Here is a 19,252-nt window from a genome sequence, read left to right as displayed (position 1 = left end):
CTCAGAGCTACAAATCTGTCAGCCCCTTAAAGACACATACACACCCCTTCAAAGACAAAACTTCTCTCTCTCTCCCCCCTCCTTTATTCTTTCTGCGGAAGAAGGGGGGAATCACAGCACAAAGGCACCAACCCCCACCCCACCCCACTCAGTGCACCCGGGAGGCCAATCCACAACCCATGCAATCCAGACACCAGATTTTGCTTGCAGTCATATGTCGGGGGGCATGGAGAGAAGCAGACGAGCAGCGTATCTTGCAGAAAAATAAATAGCCTTTTACACTTGCAGCAAAAGGCTCTGTTTCCCAACACCGCTCCCCCCCCCAAAATAAATAAATACCACCTTCATTCCCTTTTCTAATGGTGATCAAAGCCTGCACAATAAGGGGGGGGAGGTAAAGAGGAGGAAGAATTGGGAGGAGGGATGACTCACTTCTGTGTCACTAGCATCTCAGAGCTACACATCCGTTAGCCTGTGGGGGGGGGAGCCCTCTTTAACAAGCGGCCCATGCCAAGAGCAAATTACAAGTGATTTCAGCAAGCAAAAGAGTACAAAGAAAGGGGAAAAGAGAGAACAGCCAAGGCAGACCTCTGTCGACCAGAGTTTTCTAGTCATTGGGTCAGGAAGTGCTCTTTGCAACACCCACAAGATTGCAAGCAGTGTATGGATCTATCGTAAACACAGCTTCCAATACACAGACACCCGACTTTTCCACATCTCTCTATCCCCACCAGAACAATGCTTTCTCTGCCCCCAAACAAGTTCAGCAGTTACTGTGGGTTTCAATCTGCAAAGTCTACAGCCCAGACTTCCTTAAGACAAATACAAAAACATACCAACTCTGCGAAAACAGACGTACCAGCCCTCACACTTACAGCAAAAATACCCTATTTGTCAATAGACTTTTTTAAAAATAGGAATTGCAGAATTTAATAACCCCACTCTGCATTCCTTATCCAAGGGTCTTCCCAGCTGAAATTCAGCTCTCACTGAATTTAGAGAGAAGAAACTTCAGGTCTTTTGTTGAGAGTAAACTACATTTTGTTGCCTTATTTCACAAAAACGCAGCACATCGTGGGGTGGGGGTAGTGGGGGGGAACGTCTGTTTCCATTTGAAACTGTCAAAATTAGCATGCAGTAATTAAAAATCACACCCTTTCTCTTAATAACCTAACCAGCATGATACAATCAGGTTGTGCCAACTCTTTAATCTAATTGACTAATTACAGATTTTAATTTAGTCAGTTACTGAACAACTGTTGACAATTTGTTTTCATTAGGGACAGACCAGGATAAATATTTAGGCTCCCCAATCACAGAGACTACAGCGTAAGCGTTTTGCCATGACCTCTGGTTTAATGCTTCCTGGGTTTTGTCAATATCAACTTAAAAAAAGGAAGAACTGCTTTTGAACAGCCATCCATTCTTGTAGCTCCTATGCAACTGCAGAATGCCAGAATAACTCCTACTTTAGGGACATTAGTTCACTCAAACGACAAATAGGTACTTGCCTCTAAAGGAACAATCAAAGATTTTAAAGCAGCCCAACCTTATACCAAGAATGTAAATGAATGAGTGTGCTTTAATGATGCATTTTTATTTTTACATAGTAAAGTCATTATCTTGCCACTGGTTTATCAGCCATGGATCATTATTAATGAAAATAGAGTCATCAGAAGTTCATTCTTAAGGACAAAATCAAACGCACTTAAGTGCCTGTCTTGGAATAAGTGGGTTACAAGAGGGTTCCCCCCCCCAAAAAAGGTGAGACTTCCACAATGAAGACCAGTTTCCTCCTGAGCAATGGAGCTTGTGATGGGCTGTAACCCCCCACTGAGTGTATCTGAGCACCCTCAAATCTGCTATGTGGGGCTGCGAGACCCTCCAAAGCAGATATTGGAGGAACACTGCTTAATGCTCATTTGCTAAAACTATTATTTCAAATAGCAAAAGTGCGCAAAACTGAACAGATGCGGGTTTGACAACAGCCGGTCCACAGAGGTGCTAAAAACTACGGCAAGCTGTCTCCCTAGCTGATTAGGGGGTTGCCCGTGGTGAAGGTCAAATAAATGCACCCCACCTCCCTCGTTTTCTTAGATTCAGGCAGGTGAGTAGGGCAGCTCGGAATGGCCCTTGCGCAAATGCATACAAATGCAATAGTAGAGGCCTGGCTGGAAAGTTTAAGCCAGCTGCCACTACACACAAGGCGGATTGAAGAAAAGGAAATATGAATTGGTCCCACCAATTGTGGCTAGGAACTAGGAGGAGTCATAGATCTAAAAAAAAAAGTGTAGACTTGCACCCACTGGTCAGCTTTTGTTTTGATTTGAAATTCTGGGCTTCTCATAAGTACATAATGGCAAGAAGTGGGTAGGGAAACTCCTGGCTCACAATAGCATCCACCTGAGAGGTGCCAGTTCTGCACTCTGGCTAAAAAAAAAAAAGTACTGGCTTTTCCTACAATTCCTTCCTAGGAAACAGATAGCTTTGGTTTTCTCTCATTGTCACGTTTTAAAGTACAGCGCAAAAATGCACTTGCCCTCTGCAACCCAAGGGACAAGCACTGACCCATGTTCCCCTTTGGGATTAACTGCATACAGCCAGCTCCTCCCCCCTTGGGTAAATTTACAGGAAACCTGACAATGCACCCCTTCAAGAATTCATATGCAGCTCTCTTGTACTGAGTCAGCCCATATATCTCTGTAGACCAATATAGCGTCTGTTGGCCTTTCACAACACGATGCTTTCTGGGTGTTGTTGGGACTATAGCCCCCATCATCCCTGATCACTGCCTATACTGATAGTGCTAATGGAAGTTGAGAGTTCAGCAACACCTGGGATGGCGCCAGGTTGAGGAAAGCTGGCCTACTTTGATTGGCAGCAGTGTTTCAAGGCCTTGGGCTCTCCAAGCATGCCAGCAGAGTTCCTTCTAACTTGAGATGCCAAAGACTTGATGCTGGCAAACCAAGTGCTCAACACTGCTAAGCTACAGCTCCTCCCCTTCAGCTTTAACACTGATCTATGGCCACTCAACTATCCTCCTTCCATTGCCTCTGTTTTCAAATACATTTACTTCAGGGACACAGCAAGAAGAACTGTAGCAGGAAGGAGGTCCAACCCCCATAATCCCTTGAGTGGAATAGACCCACTCAGGGGTAAGATGGGAATTCCGCCTCTGACTATGAGCCAGTTCAGATATATTTGCAAATGCAGCTGCTCCCATGACTCTAGATTAGGAAAAGCCTATCACGCCATTTAGATTTCACGGGCCTATTGAGGAATCCACTGAAATACCAAATAGCTTTCTATTACACAAGAATTACCTCTGCCAAAAGAAGTGTTTGAAGCAGCCCAAGAGAGCTTCTACAGCAGAAGGATCTATCTACCCTTTCAGGTCAAGTTGTACCTCCTGCATTCCACCAGTAAGAACAGCCAACACAAACACTCAATACTTTCCCTGATGTTTTCCTGTTTACTTCATTTATGAATCGCTTCCCATTAAAGATCCCAAAGCAATTTCACAATAAACTCATCAACAATTAAAACAACAACAACCATGCACAAAAACAATTTCAGGTGTGGCACCGAAAAGGACTGGGATGAAAATCTTCACTTAAAAAACTTGTTGGAAAAAGGAAGATCTTTAATATACATAAAGATTATTGAGAAGAAGACACCCCATGGAGACGTGGGATGGAATTCCTGTCACACTTGAAGGCCCAATTCCTACACTGTGAGGAATGGACCTCCTGATAAAATGTCTGAAACCATGGAGAGCCCCTGCCAGTCAGTGTAGACAATACTGAGGTTGATGGACCAACGGTCTGACTCAGTATAAGCAGCTTCTTGTGCCCTGTATGCAAGTTGCATAAGGCTTTGTACATCAGGACGAACCCCTTGAACTTGTCATAGGAGTAGGGCTTCAAATGGATACTGAGGATGAAGGAGAGCATGAATACCTCCCACGCTATTTGTAAAAGAATGAAGTGGAAAAGCAAATAATTCAAGAACCTAATATGCTAGAAGGGGGGGAAAGGCTGGTATTCTAACTAATAAGATCCAACACCCAGTGCTACTGTGGGGTTGACTACCTTTATTACACCTGGAAGAGACTTCTGTCATAGCTTAATAACTGCCAGTGTGCATATAGCTCCATTCTTTGGTAGTATGTCTTACTGCGCAGTTGCTTTTAAGTTTAGGACGTATGTCCCCCAAAAAATTAAACACACTGAGAACTTAAGTCTGTGCACACAGCATACATTTAAAACCACAAGGCTTGCCCCAAAGAATCCTGGGAACGATGGCTTACCCCTCACACAGGTACAATTCCTAGCACCCTTAACTAGCTACAGATCCCAGGATTCTTTGGGAAAGTAATGTGCTTAAAATGTATGTTGTATATGCAGCCTTAGGCACCTTAAGCTGAAAAACAATCCTCTCTTGAAAAATATTTCCACGTATCCTCCGGTAGCAATAGGGAAGCTGTAGCCCTCCAGATGTTCTTAGACTTCAACTCCCATCATCCCTGACCACTAGCCATGACAGCTGGGGCTAATGGGAACTGGAGTTCAACAACGCCTGGTGAGCCACCAGTTCCCAGTCCCTTAAAAGGCTTAATAGTATAAGTATGTTCCATTGAAATGAAGGGTGATCTCTGAGAAAAAACATGCACAGGAATGTGTGTTCAGTCTTTGTTGACATAATACCTTTTTGGTCCTAATAAATTGCTTCTCCCTGTGATCCGGTGAACAGAGGAAGCATAAGGAAGAGGCAGAATGCAAAACTGGAGCCTACTCCCAATATCAAGTGAGGAAAGAAACATCTGAACAGGATGAGGGCAACCTAAACATTGCAAATAGATCCATATATTCTTAGTAGGCAACCTCAGACGCTTCCAAAGGGCTGTTTTCAGGTTAAGTGGGCTCTTCCCTACCTTTTTTTTTCTGAGTTCCCAGTAATCAGTGCCTTGGAGATATTCTGCACATATGATGGAATCTAAGACTGATGGACCCAGTTTCAGCTCCTGCAACCTCCCTCACATCAGCAGTCACCCATATGACCCCAAAATCTGCTCCAGAGGGTCCTCCCAACTTGTTGGAGATTTTGAAAGTTGTAAAGTGTGAAGAGGAGACAAAGGTGAAGTCCCACCGTGCAAACAGATGTTTATTTCACCCACATATTGATAGTTTTGGATGCAACCCACCTCTTCCAGCCATGTGAAGGAACACGTTACACGATCTATTCCTCTTTGAATCTGCCTAGCCCTTACTTAAATTCCAAAGATGCCAACATAAGATCAAAGGCATCCATAATAAAGCTCTGTAAGTACTTATTTTGGCTTGTTATAAACCTGTGACCTGTTAATTTAACCAAATGGCTTCCGTTATGAATAATAAACAGCAGCTCCGTATACATTTACTTATTTATTTCACGCTCACTCTTCAGTTTTCTTTTCAGAATTATCTGTCAGTAACTTCAAATGGGCACAAGAGTCGCCTCACGGATTACTTTTTCTGATGTAGAAATTATTCTCCATTGAGAAAGAACAATATGGGGAGTGGCCTTCTGAAGGCTTGGTGGAAGAGCCCACTTCCAAAAGAGTGCCAATACATTTAGAAGGGTTTCCATGAAGATACCTTCCTGACTCAGAAAGGGTTTGCATGAAATCACCTGCTAATATGAAGGGAGAACTACCTTTGTTTCAGCAGCAGCATGCAAGGTGCTTTGAAGTCCTGACTTTGGGATTTCAAAGCACCTTGCACCTGATCTTGTTGTGATGTCAGTTGAATGACAAATGGGTGACTCCTCACACCTATCAAATTTGGCCTGTGAGGCTGATCCAAATAAAGATCTGACCCATGGAGCCAAAAAGGTGCCCTGCACTTGCAATAGTGGGTTTTAAGGGGAAATGCCCCACAAGAAGTGGTGAGCTCCACATTCAAATACTCATCTTACAAAATTCCATTGTTAAAGTTTCCTTAGTGATATGTTCAAGTACCATTCTTCAAAACCTTCCTTCCTATGCTGCCTTGATGAACCCATAGTGAATACCGCAAGCACCAGCCAAAATAGATAGTACACAACGAAGCTCGTTCACAGCAACCAACTGCAAAACGTAAAGGGTTGAGGAGATCTAGAAACCTAAAGGTTACAATGTCTTCTCATCATATGCCTTAACCCTTTTGTTTAACTTAAAGGAAAATGCAAGAGCATAATTTGACAGTAGCCTTTCATATTGCACAAAAAATAAAACGTAAGACGTTGTGCATAGCAGTGCAAGGAGGTTTGGTGCAGGAGTTGTTGCTAGGTTGGTTTTTATTAAGACACATGTCAAAGGAAGGCACTCCCATGTTCAGCTACCATGTTTTTTAAAAATTAAGGAAGGATAAGTGAGAGTTTATCAATGCCACAGGCTTTATCCAAGTGCATAAACATTAACACAGCCTCAATACGCTGCAAACAGCTAGCAAGGGCATCACTATCTGGAGAGAGAATCGTGTTTTCCCAGACAAAAATGCTACCTTGGGTGAAGACTTCTGGATTGCTTAGAAAGAACAAGTGACAACTGGAGCATCTACTAGTTCCAGACACCATCATATGTACCAGCACTTGGAATCATATGTCAAGAGGAGAGTCTAGATTTTATGTAAAGCCTTTCTAGATTGCGCTTCATCCTTGCAGATACAAATGCAGTACAGTAAGCCTGAAACTTACACACACCTAATTTGTGCATACAGCTTTATGCACTTGGCAAAAAAAAAAAAAGAGGCAGAAAGGAGGCAGGTGCCTGGGAAAAAAGATTTTGGCAATCCCAGCTGCCATTGAACCCAATGTGTTTTCACTATGTGTGACTTTGGCTTTAGGAACGATTGCTGGAATGTAACCCCCACATAATCTGCAGGCTTACTGTATACAATAGGCATGAATAAAATCAAACATGTCATAAAACACAATAAAATAAATAAAACAATCAACCGTCATCATGAAACAAGTAAATTAACCAGAGTAGACTAATGTAACATATTTTAAGATGCCTGGGCAAACACAGAAGTTCAGACGTTTCGCCAGATTGATTATGGCAGCATCTGTCATGGTCCTGTTGTGAAGGCAATCCAAAAGCAGGAGCCACCACCAAGAAGGCTCTCTCTGTTGTGAACATGTAACCAACATCACAAGGCAGAGGCAGGTGGAGAAAAGAGCTTAAGACATAGACACGGCTGAGACACTTCTTTGGCTTTGAAGTCCCAAGCCAACATCCTCAGTTATGCACCAAATGTTTTATCTTTCGAAGAACTAGCTCATCCATCAAGCCATGGAGAAGGATGCAAATCTCAGTTTAAAAAGTAATGTAAGAGCTATTTAGTGGACCACGAGGAGGCTGACAACGATGAGAAATAATACAGGTATGTTGAAGTAAGATTATGCTCCAGCAAAGCAGAATATACTGTATGGGGAAACCCTTCTGCTCTTGGTAGAAGAAATGAATACTGGTTAGTTGTCAGGATTGCCAAGCCACTTTCTAATGGAACAGATCTCCACAGTTGTGGCCGCTGTGAGAATCTGAAAATGAACATGGGCTTCACGTCACGAGGGAGAAGGACCTCTTTGAAGAAATGGATTCTTGTCACATTCTCCCAGCAATTAAGGTTAAGTCATGTAGAAAAAAATATTTATGTTACACCTACTGCTTTTGCATAAATGAAGCAAAGAATTATTTAGATTATAATTAACTGTTTGACACAACACACAGTTAGCAGGTATTTAAAGAAGAGAGAGAAAAGAAGTCTAGAATTTTTTTAAGAGAGGAGTTGTTTCTGCTAGAGCAAACAGATAGACAGCATATGCTGCTGGACCAAAATATGCCCTGTATAAAACTTTTAAAAATGTAATTCTTAAAATATTTAATTTTGAAAATATTATGTTAAAGTTTTTAGGGAGTGGTTCCAAAGGACTAATATCACCAAGGGAGCAGCTGGTTAAAAACGGGGGGGGGGGGGGGATTGTGTTGAAAACAGTTTCTGAATTTTTGCACTCTCCCTTGAAGTTACACTCAGAGGAGCATGTGCAAACAGAATAATGCCACAAAAAGTATGTAGCGACAGTCAACTAGATTTAAGTTCATTTTCTGTAGCTGGAGGCCAAAATCGACTAAATTGGTTCTAGTGATCAAGTTTTCTGCAATTCCCCATTCTGTGTATTAGCTATTTGACAGAAATTCACTGCGGTATTTAAACTGGCAGTCATCACAGCTAACTCAAATTGTATTGGCTTTCACAGTGTTGAAACGCTGAACTGCAATCATCAATCGGCCAATTCCAAGATAACGCGGTGGTTGAAATTCCCTGTCATGCTGTACAATCCCTTTGTAGCTCACCAGCTCAGAAGATGCACAATAAAACCTGCAACAAGAGTGTCTGGCAACACCGCCACAATGTAATATGAGTGCGCCTACGGAGGGGCTTTGCCTAGAAGCAAGATAAAGGCAAGCGTGCCAACAGCAGTAAACCTCTAGAGAGAGTATAACATTTTCGTTTGGAAACGCACAGGAACACTGAAATTGGAAGCACATTTTGGATTTCTCTTCTCTCCTTTCCCCCCTAGACATTTCTTTTTTTTCAAATTTCAAACCACTGAACCACCACATTAAAAGCACCACAGTTTTATCAAATTTCTACTCTACCCCAAGACTTGGGGAGAAATGTAACCAAGTGTATAAAATTAATAAGCTGTTTTCTGTTTTAAAGTCAACTTTGTACCAGTTTACACAGCTTCAAATTAGCTCAAGTTTTAACGAGTGACTTTAACGCGTGCTTCTGCAAAAATATGTTGCAACCAAAAACATAAATTAGCATAATTCTGCAAAGTCAGCCGAGAAATACAAGTTTTCCTGGGACTTTCTCTTCCAGAAGTGGAACAATGGGACAAAGCGGACAAGATATAGCCCCCTTTCCTCATCCCACAAAAAGGTACCTATCTTGCCATTGTCCTATCTTCACAGCATTAATTGCTTTCTGCCACAAAATTGGTCCCAGGTTCCCCTGTGGTGAGCAAATTTTGTGATTTGCAGGAAAAAGAAATACCTTGGTGTTCAGCTCACAGGGAAATGTGGAAGAGGAGCATTTGTGCAGTCTCCAAAGCATAAGGAATATTCACCCATCCCCTTGGTACAGGATCTACATAGTACCATTCTACATTGCTGCTAGCAAGAATTCAGCACACAGCGTCCCAATCTCAAGAATTCCTTTCGAAGTCAGTACAGGTCAACCGTCTCAGAACTCTTATGAATCGATTAAGACACAGAAAAACCAAGAAGAACGAACACTTTTTGCTGTTTTTAATATTAAAAATGTTCTTTGGGGAAATTGCTTGTTGCTCCTGCTGCTTCTATTATCATATAGTTATATTGGGAAATGAAATGGAAGTTACACAGCATGGAAGTGCTGTTATACAGGCTGCTAATGAAGCATGGTCTCCCATTCTCTGAAGCATGTATTCGCCAAGCCTACTGATCTGGAGAGATTTGCTTCTTATACGTCCAAGTAGCCACACCTCAACCATAAACAATGGGAAAGAAGCATGCAAAGGAAATGATGCCAGGCTTTTAAATGCATTTCTCCAAGCACAGAATACTGTCTTTTATACACAATAGGTTAGGCACTCTCCCGAATTTTAAGATAATATTTTTGCTTTCAGGCCTGTGACACAAGACGAAAGATCAACCTCAGTACACAGTCTCTACTGGTGCAGAGAATAAAGGAATCCACAAAATACGTGCATCCAAGTCATGCACATCTATATATATAAAAAAGCCATCAAGAGCGTAAGAGAATTTTTACCAATCATACCGACAACCTAGAATAGCACTTTATTTTTACTCCATCTACCACATTAGTCATCTGTCCATTCTGATCATGATTTGCACAGACCCCCCGAGTGAAAATCTTTTTTAGAACGTAAACAGCAGTAGCTATTAACATGTTCTCGCAATCCTGCATGTTCTTCCTGGAGTCTCCATTAAAACCTCCATACTGTGTCAATCCAAATCATGCAGCCAACTATCCTGTAGTCTGGTTGGGAGCCTTTCTGAATGAGTCACCGTTCATTCATTAGCTGTTAAGAAGGCTTGTCGTTTAAACTATGTTACATGGAGGCAGAGGCTTAGAAGAAGAAGGTGGGAACACATCCTGGCTACATATAACAAGCCCAACAAGCAAACTGATCAGCAAGATTTCTCAGGCAAGACCCTTCCATGTTTGATACTCGGTCCAACTTCAGCGCCAGATGTTCTGCGCAGGGGCAGTAATTTAGAAGATTAGGAAAAGGGAGAAACTAGTTCAATGTTCTTTAATAGACTCAGTCCAATGAATCCTCTTCGAACCCCTCCCATACATGAGAAATTGTCCTTTTCGTCTCCACAACACGCTCCAATATCTCATCCATGATGGCTTGCTAAGTTCATTATAGGCAGTGAGCTACAGATTTGGGGGGGGGGGGACGACCACGTTTATAAGCTTGATACATCTATGATTAAAAGCAACATGATCATGACAATACAGATTAGTCAACAACTTTAAAACCAACAGCCCTTTACAAATAATGAGTATAATGAAAAGAAGGGGGGAGCTGCGGGGGGAGGAACAGAACATCTTTTTAGTCTTCATAATACATAAAACTAAAAAGGTAAAGTACTACTCAGGAGTGTTATGAAACTGTATTACACTAAGATTTTTCAAAACAAAACAAAACAATCAGGATTGCGTCTATTTGCTGTAAGCTTAAAGCAACATGTATTAAAGAAGTTTATGCGAATCATCTAATGCACTCATGCCTATTATTAGAATTATTACCCAGCTAAAAAAGATTAATTTCTCTAAATACCGTAAATCCTCAGACACTATTATAAGGCTGCTGCTAATGTAGCAGTACTATATCTTGAATGCAAGCAGCATCCCTCCACACCTTATGCTTTGCATCTAAGACCTACAGAGGGCATTCCAACATCATTAGAAAACTATGTTAAGCCACATTTCATCGGGGACAACCTTAACTCAGAAGCAACTTCCCAACCAAAAAAGAGACATGGGAAGAAGTAAAGAAAGAACCAGCAATCCAAAATGGCAAATCCAGCGACTGATTTGTCACTACGTGTAGCGACGAAGATCCTAATTCTGAATGTATCCACCCGCATGCTTAAGTCCCCACTGGTGTCAGTGGAAGTTCTATTTCTTTAGAAGTGAGGCTCAAAACAATACAGACGCACTTCAAGAATAATCAGAAACAGGCTTGACACTTGCAGTCCTAAATCTAAACAGTGTCTTGTGGCGAAGTTGCCACACACTAAGCAATTTGGCGAGGCCACCTCTAACTGGGATGCTGTGTGCTCTGCCTCAGTTTTCAAGGTGACAGTCCTATTTGAGAGCTACCAATGAGGAGCAAGTAGGGGCAAACTCCTTTCCCATCCACCAAACTGCAGGGATAGCACAACATGGCCTCTTAAGTTTTTGCCACAAAAGCAAATTCAACTTCTGCTTCTGGGCACACTGTTACGATGGAAGCAACACAGACCCAGGGTAAGGGACAAAGTCAGGTTTTTTGCCACCAACTGAGCCATATTCCTTACGGCAGAAGAGTACTTCTTCCCATTCAGATGAATGGCATTTATTTCTCACTACTCTTAAGAGGGCTTAACTTTGATTGAAGGAGGAGGAAATCTACTTCCACTGGGATCACCAGTGCTGGGGCTGAGTTTCTACTCTCCAACTATGTCCCTAAGTTGCAGTCTGGTTGCCCACGGATTGTACAAGAAAGCAGACAGTTTGCACGCTCTTCCCCCCTCCCCGGAAGAACACCAGGGCCAGGCTCCAACCATTGCTCTGAGAAGAAGCAGGCGCAGGGAGTTTGCTTCCCAGCCCTCTTCTGCCAGAAATGCTCTGCTCCCTAGGACTGTTCATAGAATCATAGACTTGGAAGGGACCACGAGGGTCATCCAGTCTAACCCCTGAAATGAAGGAGTCTTTTGCCAAATGTGGGCTTGAACCCACAACTCTGAGATTAAGAGTCTCATGCTCTACCAACTGAGCTATCCCAGAGTATTTGGGGAGAAACTATCTGGCTTCTGCTACCAGCCAGAAGGCTAAGAACGAGAGCATCAAGGGAAGATCAGCCTGGCCACAACTAGGTAGATGCATCCACCTGCTCACAGCTCACAACTATCCTCTGGCATGCTCCAGCTGATCTTCCTCGTCTATCTTCTCCACTCTCCTTCCCTTATGTATCCTGTCTTTTTAGTTTGTAAGAGCCTGCTCCTCATTATTTTTTATTTTTATTGGTGCAAACTGTTTGGGGAGAGAACATTGTCGAAAACAAACCAGACCAATAAATAAATAAAAATATCAGATTATTTTATTCCCCTTTAAGTACAACTGCTTTTCTATGGGAAGGCTACAAATCAGGGCACAGAGTTGCAATGAAACCAGCCACAGAGACTAGGGCTAAAGTTTTTTGTGGCCCTCTCCCTTGCTTTTTTCTTTCAAGACAGACACAGTTTCCTGCTAATTCATGCTGTCACAGCCTACACTTCTTCACGCAAAAGCAAGTGCTTCCCATCAACAAGTCAGAAAAACATCTTCTAAAGATTGTTCATCATTAGGCAAAAGGATCTCTTTGGGGACTTGGTCAAATCGAATACACAAAACCAGATCAATGCCCGGCCATCTGCCAATTTTCTGGGAAACATAGTTCTATATTCCTGGTATGGCTGCATCAGGAGGAGATAAAATTAAAAATGTAGGTTGTGGATTTAATATGAAACTCTCCTTTCAAAAGTTAATTCTGCACGAATGTCCATGATAAACACAGAGCAATGCACATTTTCAAAGTTTTCTTCTAGCCTAGGAAATCTGCCTACAAGTAAGTTCTCAAACCTTTTACTAAAAGCTGCTTTAGATATCATCAAGAAGAGCTATTGTCCTGGAGTTTGTGATTCTCAGTACAGAAACCAGGGACCCAGTTCATATGTTACCAGAACAACAACTCTGAAACCATATTTATTATTTTGTCATGTCTCACCCTGATCCAGCAACATCCAGAGAGATAAGCAATGGACGAATTATCCCCCTCTTCCCTGTGTTAGTGAACCCTTTTTCCCAGCGAGCTGGTCTGAGAAGCAACCATATAATTCAGGCAACGCTATAGCTGTTAACTGACAGGCAGAAGGCTATGGAGGGAGCAGCTCCCCTAATGATCTTAACTTACAAATCATGTGAGAAATTGATTAAAGCCAATGGGGTCTCTTTCCAAGTAAATACTTTTTAACCAGACTGCTCACTTCCGACTCACTTTCCCCATAGACCACAGCTTCTCACCCTGCATATTATTTTGAGGCTCAGCTCAATGGAAACGTGGACAACATTCGGCAGCTTGCTTTTTCTCCATTGAAACTCATCTCCTTACAAATCCTTCCGTCTGTGTGTTGCAAAAGAAAAAGGACAAGATGCCTTTCCTTTTATGAACTATCAAAATCTACATCCTCCTGGGAATCCATGCTCTGCCATCACAGGTAGAAGCTGACAAGTCAAAGTTTATCCAGAACAGTTAGCTTGGGGCAATGTCCCCTCTAACAGGATAGGGTCACTAGAAACAGCTTCTAACGTTATCCTCCTTGGGGCTGGTAGCTCTATAGTTACTCTCACAACATCCCCCCCCCTTCCACCGTAACAAAGCAAACTCCAGATGCTCATATCGCACACACCTGCTATTTATTTGGGGGTAATCAATATCACATCGGAAAACAAAAATGCAAGATTCTCCACCTCGATTCAAACCCTGCATACAATACCTCACTCTTCCTCTTACAGTCAATTTTGTACCCACAGCCCATACAAAAATTCAAAATTAAAGAAATAATGAAGTCTGCATTGCAGTCTTAATGGGAAAACCTTTGCATTGATATTTTGAACCAAGTCCATTGACTCTCGAAGGCTACAGTTCTAGGCCCACTTACCTGGGAGTAAGTGGGGCTTACTTCCAGGTAAACACGCACAGGATTGCCCTGCAGCGCAACCTTACGACAGATTCATAAATACAAACAGGCCCCGATGAGCTTTCAGAGACATTCTCCTCCTGGAGAAAGAGCATTCCACATTCAAATACAGCCACTCACTTATGTCAGAAAGTTTGCAAATGAGATTTCAACATGATAAATATCGCCACTGCATCTCTCCTTCACCCTGCTTATCCTGCGTGCCACGAGGAAGATGCATGGCGATGTAACTAGATCAATATGCACCACCTTAAAGTACTCAAGATAAGTATCTGAACTAGATTCACATAGCTGTGACTTTATAAAATATTATTCAACCAAGTCAGAATGGCAGCAGTGGCAACACCCTTTTCTCCCCATTTGCTCCGGTGTGCCGTATTCCCATGAGTTTCTAGTCAAAAGGATTAAAAATTAAGTTACTCACATAATCATGAAAGGCTTTTGCTTCACTCGAGTGTTCGCAAGTATCTCGCCTTTCCGGAGCTGCACAGTAAAGGTCCCAAAATACACTGTAGGGCAAAGGAAAGAGAGAGAAAGAGAGGAGACAATGACTATGAACCTGCACAATATACAACACCCCATACAGTGTTTGGTAGGAAGTCTGGCCATGCCAACAGTTCAGCAGCGAGGAGCATCTATCTTTAGCCGAGAAGCATTCAGTTTATCACCTTTGTTCCACTTGAGACTTCGACCTCCAACAACATCCAACTAGAGACAGGCAAGATGTGCATTTGGGGAAGCAAATGTTATTAATATGTAGATTCCCACGAAAGTGTCCAAAGACAAGCTGAACTTGGGGAAGGGCCGTGGCTCATCGGCAGAGCATCTGCTTTGCTCGAGGAATGTTCTGGGTTCAATTCCTGCCACCTCTAATTAGGACTGGGAATGCCCCCCTCCAAAAACTTGGAGAGTCACAGTTGGTGACTCTGGAACACTGGAAGAGATGGGCCAATGGTCCGACTCACTATAAGACAACTACCCGTGTTCCTAACTTTGGGGCATTCAAGCTCCCTATATTTAGACTCGCTCTTTTGTTTCAAGAGATTTCTTTCTGCAGCCATTCGCTTTTGCTCATCTTGCCAGGGCTAGCCCATCCTGCTGTTTCCCTTCTATGCTCAGGCTGAACTTTTACTTTTGGACCTCTTACACACTTACTGCACATTCAATAGCACTTTTAATCGCCCTCTCGCTAGAACCGAATGCGTCCAATTCCGGCTGTTGTGTTGGTCCATTAAACCCGAACACACCTCCCTCTACATATGAAGCCATCTTCCAAACCAGAGTGCAATCCATTAGAGCTGTTTCAGTTTGACATTAAATGCCATACTGTCAATACAACATTGATTTCATCTTCTGTCTTGGATGTTGCACATATATAAGCACCGCCATAATGGAAGCCCCTTAGATAATAAAACTCACTGTCCTCCCCTTGTCAGCTGCAGTCACTTATACAATTGCTGACTAATCTAGTGCCGTGTAGTGGGCAGAGTGTCATGAGGAGACCCAGGTTTAAAATCTCCACTACCATCATAAAGCTCACTGGGTGACCTTGGGCCACTCACTGGCTCTCAGCCTAACCTGCCTCACTGGGTCGTTGTGAGAAACACATGGGGGAAATGGGACAACCACATACACTACCTTGAGCTCTTTAGAGGAAGAGTGAAATAGAATAAAAAAAACAACACCCCCTTTTCTTTCTCTCCCCTCTGCCCCATAACCTCACAATGCATATTGACAGCAATGTCTCACATGGAATGTAACTAACAATGTAGAAAGGACTCTATGAACTGAAAACAGATGTTATGTTGTTCTCCATAAAAATATTTTAATAAAAACCTTTTTTTTAAAAAAAATGAACAATTTCAGTCTCCCCAGGCATTCAGGTAAATAATGTGGGGTGTCAGAAAATATCCAAAGCGCTCCTGCACGGTGGTTGTTTTTCAAGTATCAAAGACTCCAGGTGCTAACATATTTTTCTTCTCAACTTTTTCTGACCGGTGCTGACTGCATAGCCTGACGCCTGACACTATGCACAAACCCCAAGCACTGTAACAGACTGGGAAACAATCCAAACAGCATTAACCTGGGCCAGCTGACGGAGAATGTTCTGACAAAAAAAAATGCTTCTGCTAACTACACACTAGAAAGAGAAATAAAAAACCTTTTAGCTCTCCTGCTCTACAGGTTCAGAAGCAAGAAGCCTTCAACTCCATGTGCTACCTCAACCTCTTCTAATCAGATAAACTACAAACCAACCCACAAGCCTAATCCAAAAACTGCACCGCTTACCTAAGCAACATGTGTCCCTCAGCTCTCCATCTTTGGGTGTCAAGCCTGTCTCACATATGTTGAAAGCGTCCTGTTCTGCATTACTAGCAAACTGCCCAGACACATAGTAACTTCATCACATGCAAATGGTATCAATAGGGTTTACTGTCAAGAATTACCCTTCGGAACCAGGTTGTAAGAAATGTTTCTATCACCCAGCATCTCACTACCAATTGTACAACTGCTCCAGTCAAGCTGAAGCTGCCCACTGGACTATCTGCGTCTCTGACATAAATTCACAAGGGAGAGACAACCTCATAGCAAGTAGCATTGATCAGTAACTCTGTGCAGAAGCTAGGGGAAAGGCCCAGTGCTCCTTTGAAACTTTTTAAGTAAAACTAGAAATCTATCTGCAAGACTAAGAAAGCTCTTCCCAAGGAAACGTTTCAGGAGAAGGCAAATACATTTATAAAAAATATCAGCGCCTGATCTATCCTGTCACACATTTACACTTTAGCATCATAACAAGCGTGGGGGAAGAAACAGAGCAATAGGTGTAACTTGCAGAAGTACTCCATGTATTTTCTTACAAACAGCAACACATAACTGTCCTATGTCTGCACTCTGAATCACCATACATAAGGAAGTAAAGGCTACAGCTAGACCCCCTTATGCCTTGCTTAATGATAAAGGAAAGCTCAAGCAACATCTATCTTGTATGGCTTGGAAACAGTTACAACAACTGATCAAGACTTTCTTCAGTACCTTTTTCTCCAACACTTGCTGAACTAAATCCCAACTACGATGAAGAGGCGAGCTCACAGTTCAACTATGTCTATTTCTCAACGCAGGAACACAAGATCACTCCAAAACTTTTGCCTGGGACATTATTTCCCACTTACAGTCAGTTAAGCATAGGAGTTTCTATTTTGGGGAAGAGAAAGCAACAGCCCACTTACCACCACCACGAATGTAAAAACCCAGGAGGTTCTCCTAGTGTGATGTTTTTTTCCCATCGGATCTGTAAACAGCAAAAGGTGCAAAGAGGTTAGATACTGGGAGAAAAAGATGCTTCCTCTGTCCCCAGCCCCCACTTCACCTCCCCTTTCCCCAAGCAGCCTCTGAGGCCCAACTAGCAATAAATGGCAAAAGGTGATAAAAAATTCAAAATGGAGGCTACAGTGCCTGCTTCTGAAAACAAAGGCCATCTAAAACAAGGGGTGAGGGAAGAGGGTCAAAAGTAAACAGAGCCACTCACCTCTGATAAAAAAGTCTGTGCTGATTTCTGTGCTCCTACATGCAGCAAGTATTCATACACATACAAAGCTAACCTGTAAAAGGACGGAAGAAGAGAAAAAGTGGTAGAGAAGGAGCAAGCGGCCACTGTGCCGAACAAGACTTTATAGGATTGTCCCACTTCCACGCTGAGCTTCCTCTCACTTCAGTGGGGATGAACCCAGGTTTAAAGCAGGGCAGTGAAGAAATATCACTTCCTTCCTGCCTCCAGTGCAGAGAGCAAGGAGCGCTCTCCTTCCCGCCCCGCGCAGCCCCCATCCCACCTCAGAGATAAGTTGATACTAGCTCAGGGCAGGAAACAAAATGCAACTTCTGCAGGCACATGCCCCCTTTGCAAGGCAGCCAGCAGCATCCCCCAGCCATTCATTAAAGCTTCCAGGAACCTAAAGCGAGGTGGGGGGGGGGGGTTTGAGGTCTTTCTCCACTAGTGCCTGGACAGATTTGGGGGAAGGCCAGCTGGGGTCCCCCACCCCAAAATCCTCTTCTACCCAACCCCCCGATTTGCCCAAACTTGCAAACTCTAGAAGCGAAGTGGGAGGCGGGGAGGGCCAAGGGGAAGCCTACCCATCGCTCATCGCCTGGACAAAGCCCTTCACCCCTTCCACTTGCACAGACGGACAGACACTTCAGACAAAAGGACGCGGTGCATGCGTTCCTCCATCGTGCTTTCCGATCCGCCACCCTCCGCTCTCCCTTCCACCACGAAGCGGCGGGACCGCGGTAGGGAGAGATCCTTTCCCCGCCACGACCACCCCGCTTCCACCCCTGGATCGCAGCCTCCATGCCCGTCCCCTCCAGATGCCCGAGCTCCCCGAAGACAATGAAGGGACGGCGAGAACGCCTGTCGGAGGAAACCATGCGCGGCTGCTCCCGGGAGTCCCCTCCGGTGCCTGGGCGCTTACTTTTCCCGAGCCTGCCCATCCGAGGGCACCGCCGAGCCTTTGCCTTTGGCGAACATGGTCCGCAGCGAGAAAGAGGCGAAACCGAAGCCGCCGCCGCCGCCGCCTGGATCTCTCCGCTGCCGTTCGGTCTCCCAAGCCTCGCGCCTTCCCTCAGCTGTGGCTCGCCCAGGCTCCGCCGCTGGCGCCGCGCCGATAGCCCCGGTTTCAGCTGTCAAAGCCCCAGCCCCGGCCTCGACCCCATCGCCCTGCCCCTCTCCGCGGCTCCGGCTCCTTCCTCAGCTGCTCCTGCTGCTGTTGCTGCTGCTGCTGCTGCTGCTGCCGCCACCGCGGCTGCCCCCGGCTCAACCGAACGTGGCTACACTAGGGATGGAACGCGGCGGGCGTCAACGTTCCACAATGGATACATTCCCCGGCCAATCGGCGGCCTGCGGGGGGAAGGGTTGCTCCGCCCCCGAACGGCGAGTTTAAGGTGGCACCGGGGGAGATGCTGCCGGGCAGGACGAGGCGGAGAGAACCGCGCGCCGGCTGCTTCCTAAAGGGTCCCCTTGGCTGGGGGGAGGGCCTCCGCGGCTCCGCCTCCTCCTCCTCCTCCCTCTGCCGAGGGGCTGAGCTGCCTTCCTTACCCGGCTCCCTCCTCGACCCAGGTACCCTCCCCTAATCCCAGCTTCCCCACCAGACGCCCTCCCGCTGTCTCGCTCGCACCATTCACCTTTCCCACATGCGCCGCCCTGCTCTCACTCCTCGC

The 19,252-nt window shown here is 44.3% G+C and overlaps 1 protein-coding gene across 5 annotated transcripts in view; it reads right to left on the bottom strand.

Annotated features, from left to right (window-relative positions):
* The window catches only part of SSBP3 (single stranded DNA binding protein 3), a 171,297-nt gene extending 152,271 nt beyond the window's left edge, over positions 1-19,026 (bottom strand). Inside the window, exons 1-4 of one of the 5 annotated variants that reach the window (XM_053392365.1) lie at positions 18,508-19,026; positions 17,568-17,640; positions 17,269-17,330; positions 14,466-14,550 (exon numbers count right to left, since the gene is read on the bottom strand). In XM_053392365.1, coding sequence (XP_053248340.1) covers positions 14,466-14,550; positions 17,269-17,330; positions 17,568-17,640; positions 18,508-18,563 — 276 coding nt within the window. In that variant the 5' untranslated portion in view covers positions 18,564-19,026. The remainder of the gene's footprint in view (positions 1-14,465; positions 14,551-17,268; positions 17,331-17,567; positions 17,641-18,507) is intronic. The other 4 variants (XM_053392363.1, XM_053392362.1, XM_053392366.1 and 1 more) reach the window with 4 other exon arrangements.
* Between the last annotated feature and the right edge of the window lie 226 nt (positions 19,027-19,252).

Source organism: Podarcis raffonei, chromosome 6 (genome assembly GCF_027172205.1).
Source record: "Podarcis raffonei isolate rPodRaf1 chromosome 6, rPodRaf1.pri, whole genome shotgun sequence".
In the NCBI taxonomy this organism is placed as follows: domain Eukaryota; kingdom Metazoa; phylum Chordata; class Lepidosauria; order Squamata; family Lacertidae; genus Podarcis; species Podarcis raffonei.
This window is presented reverse-complemented; position numbering and strand designations above follow the sequence as displayed.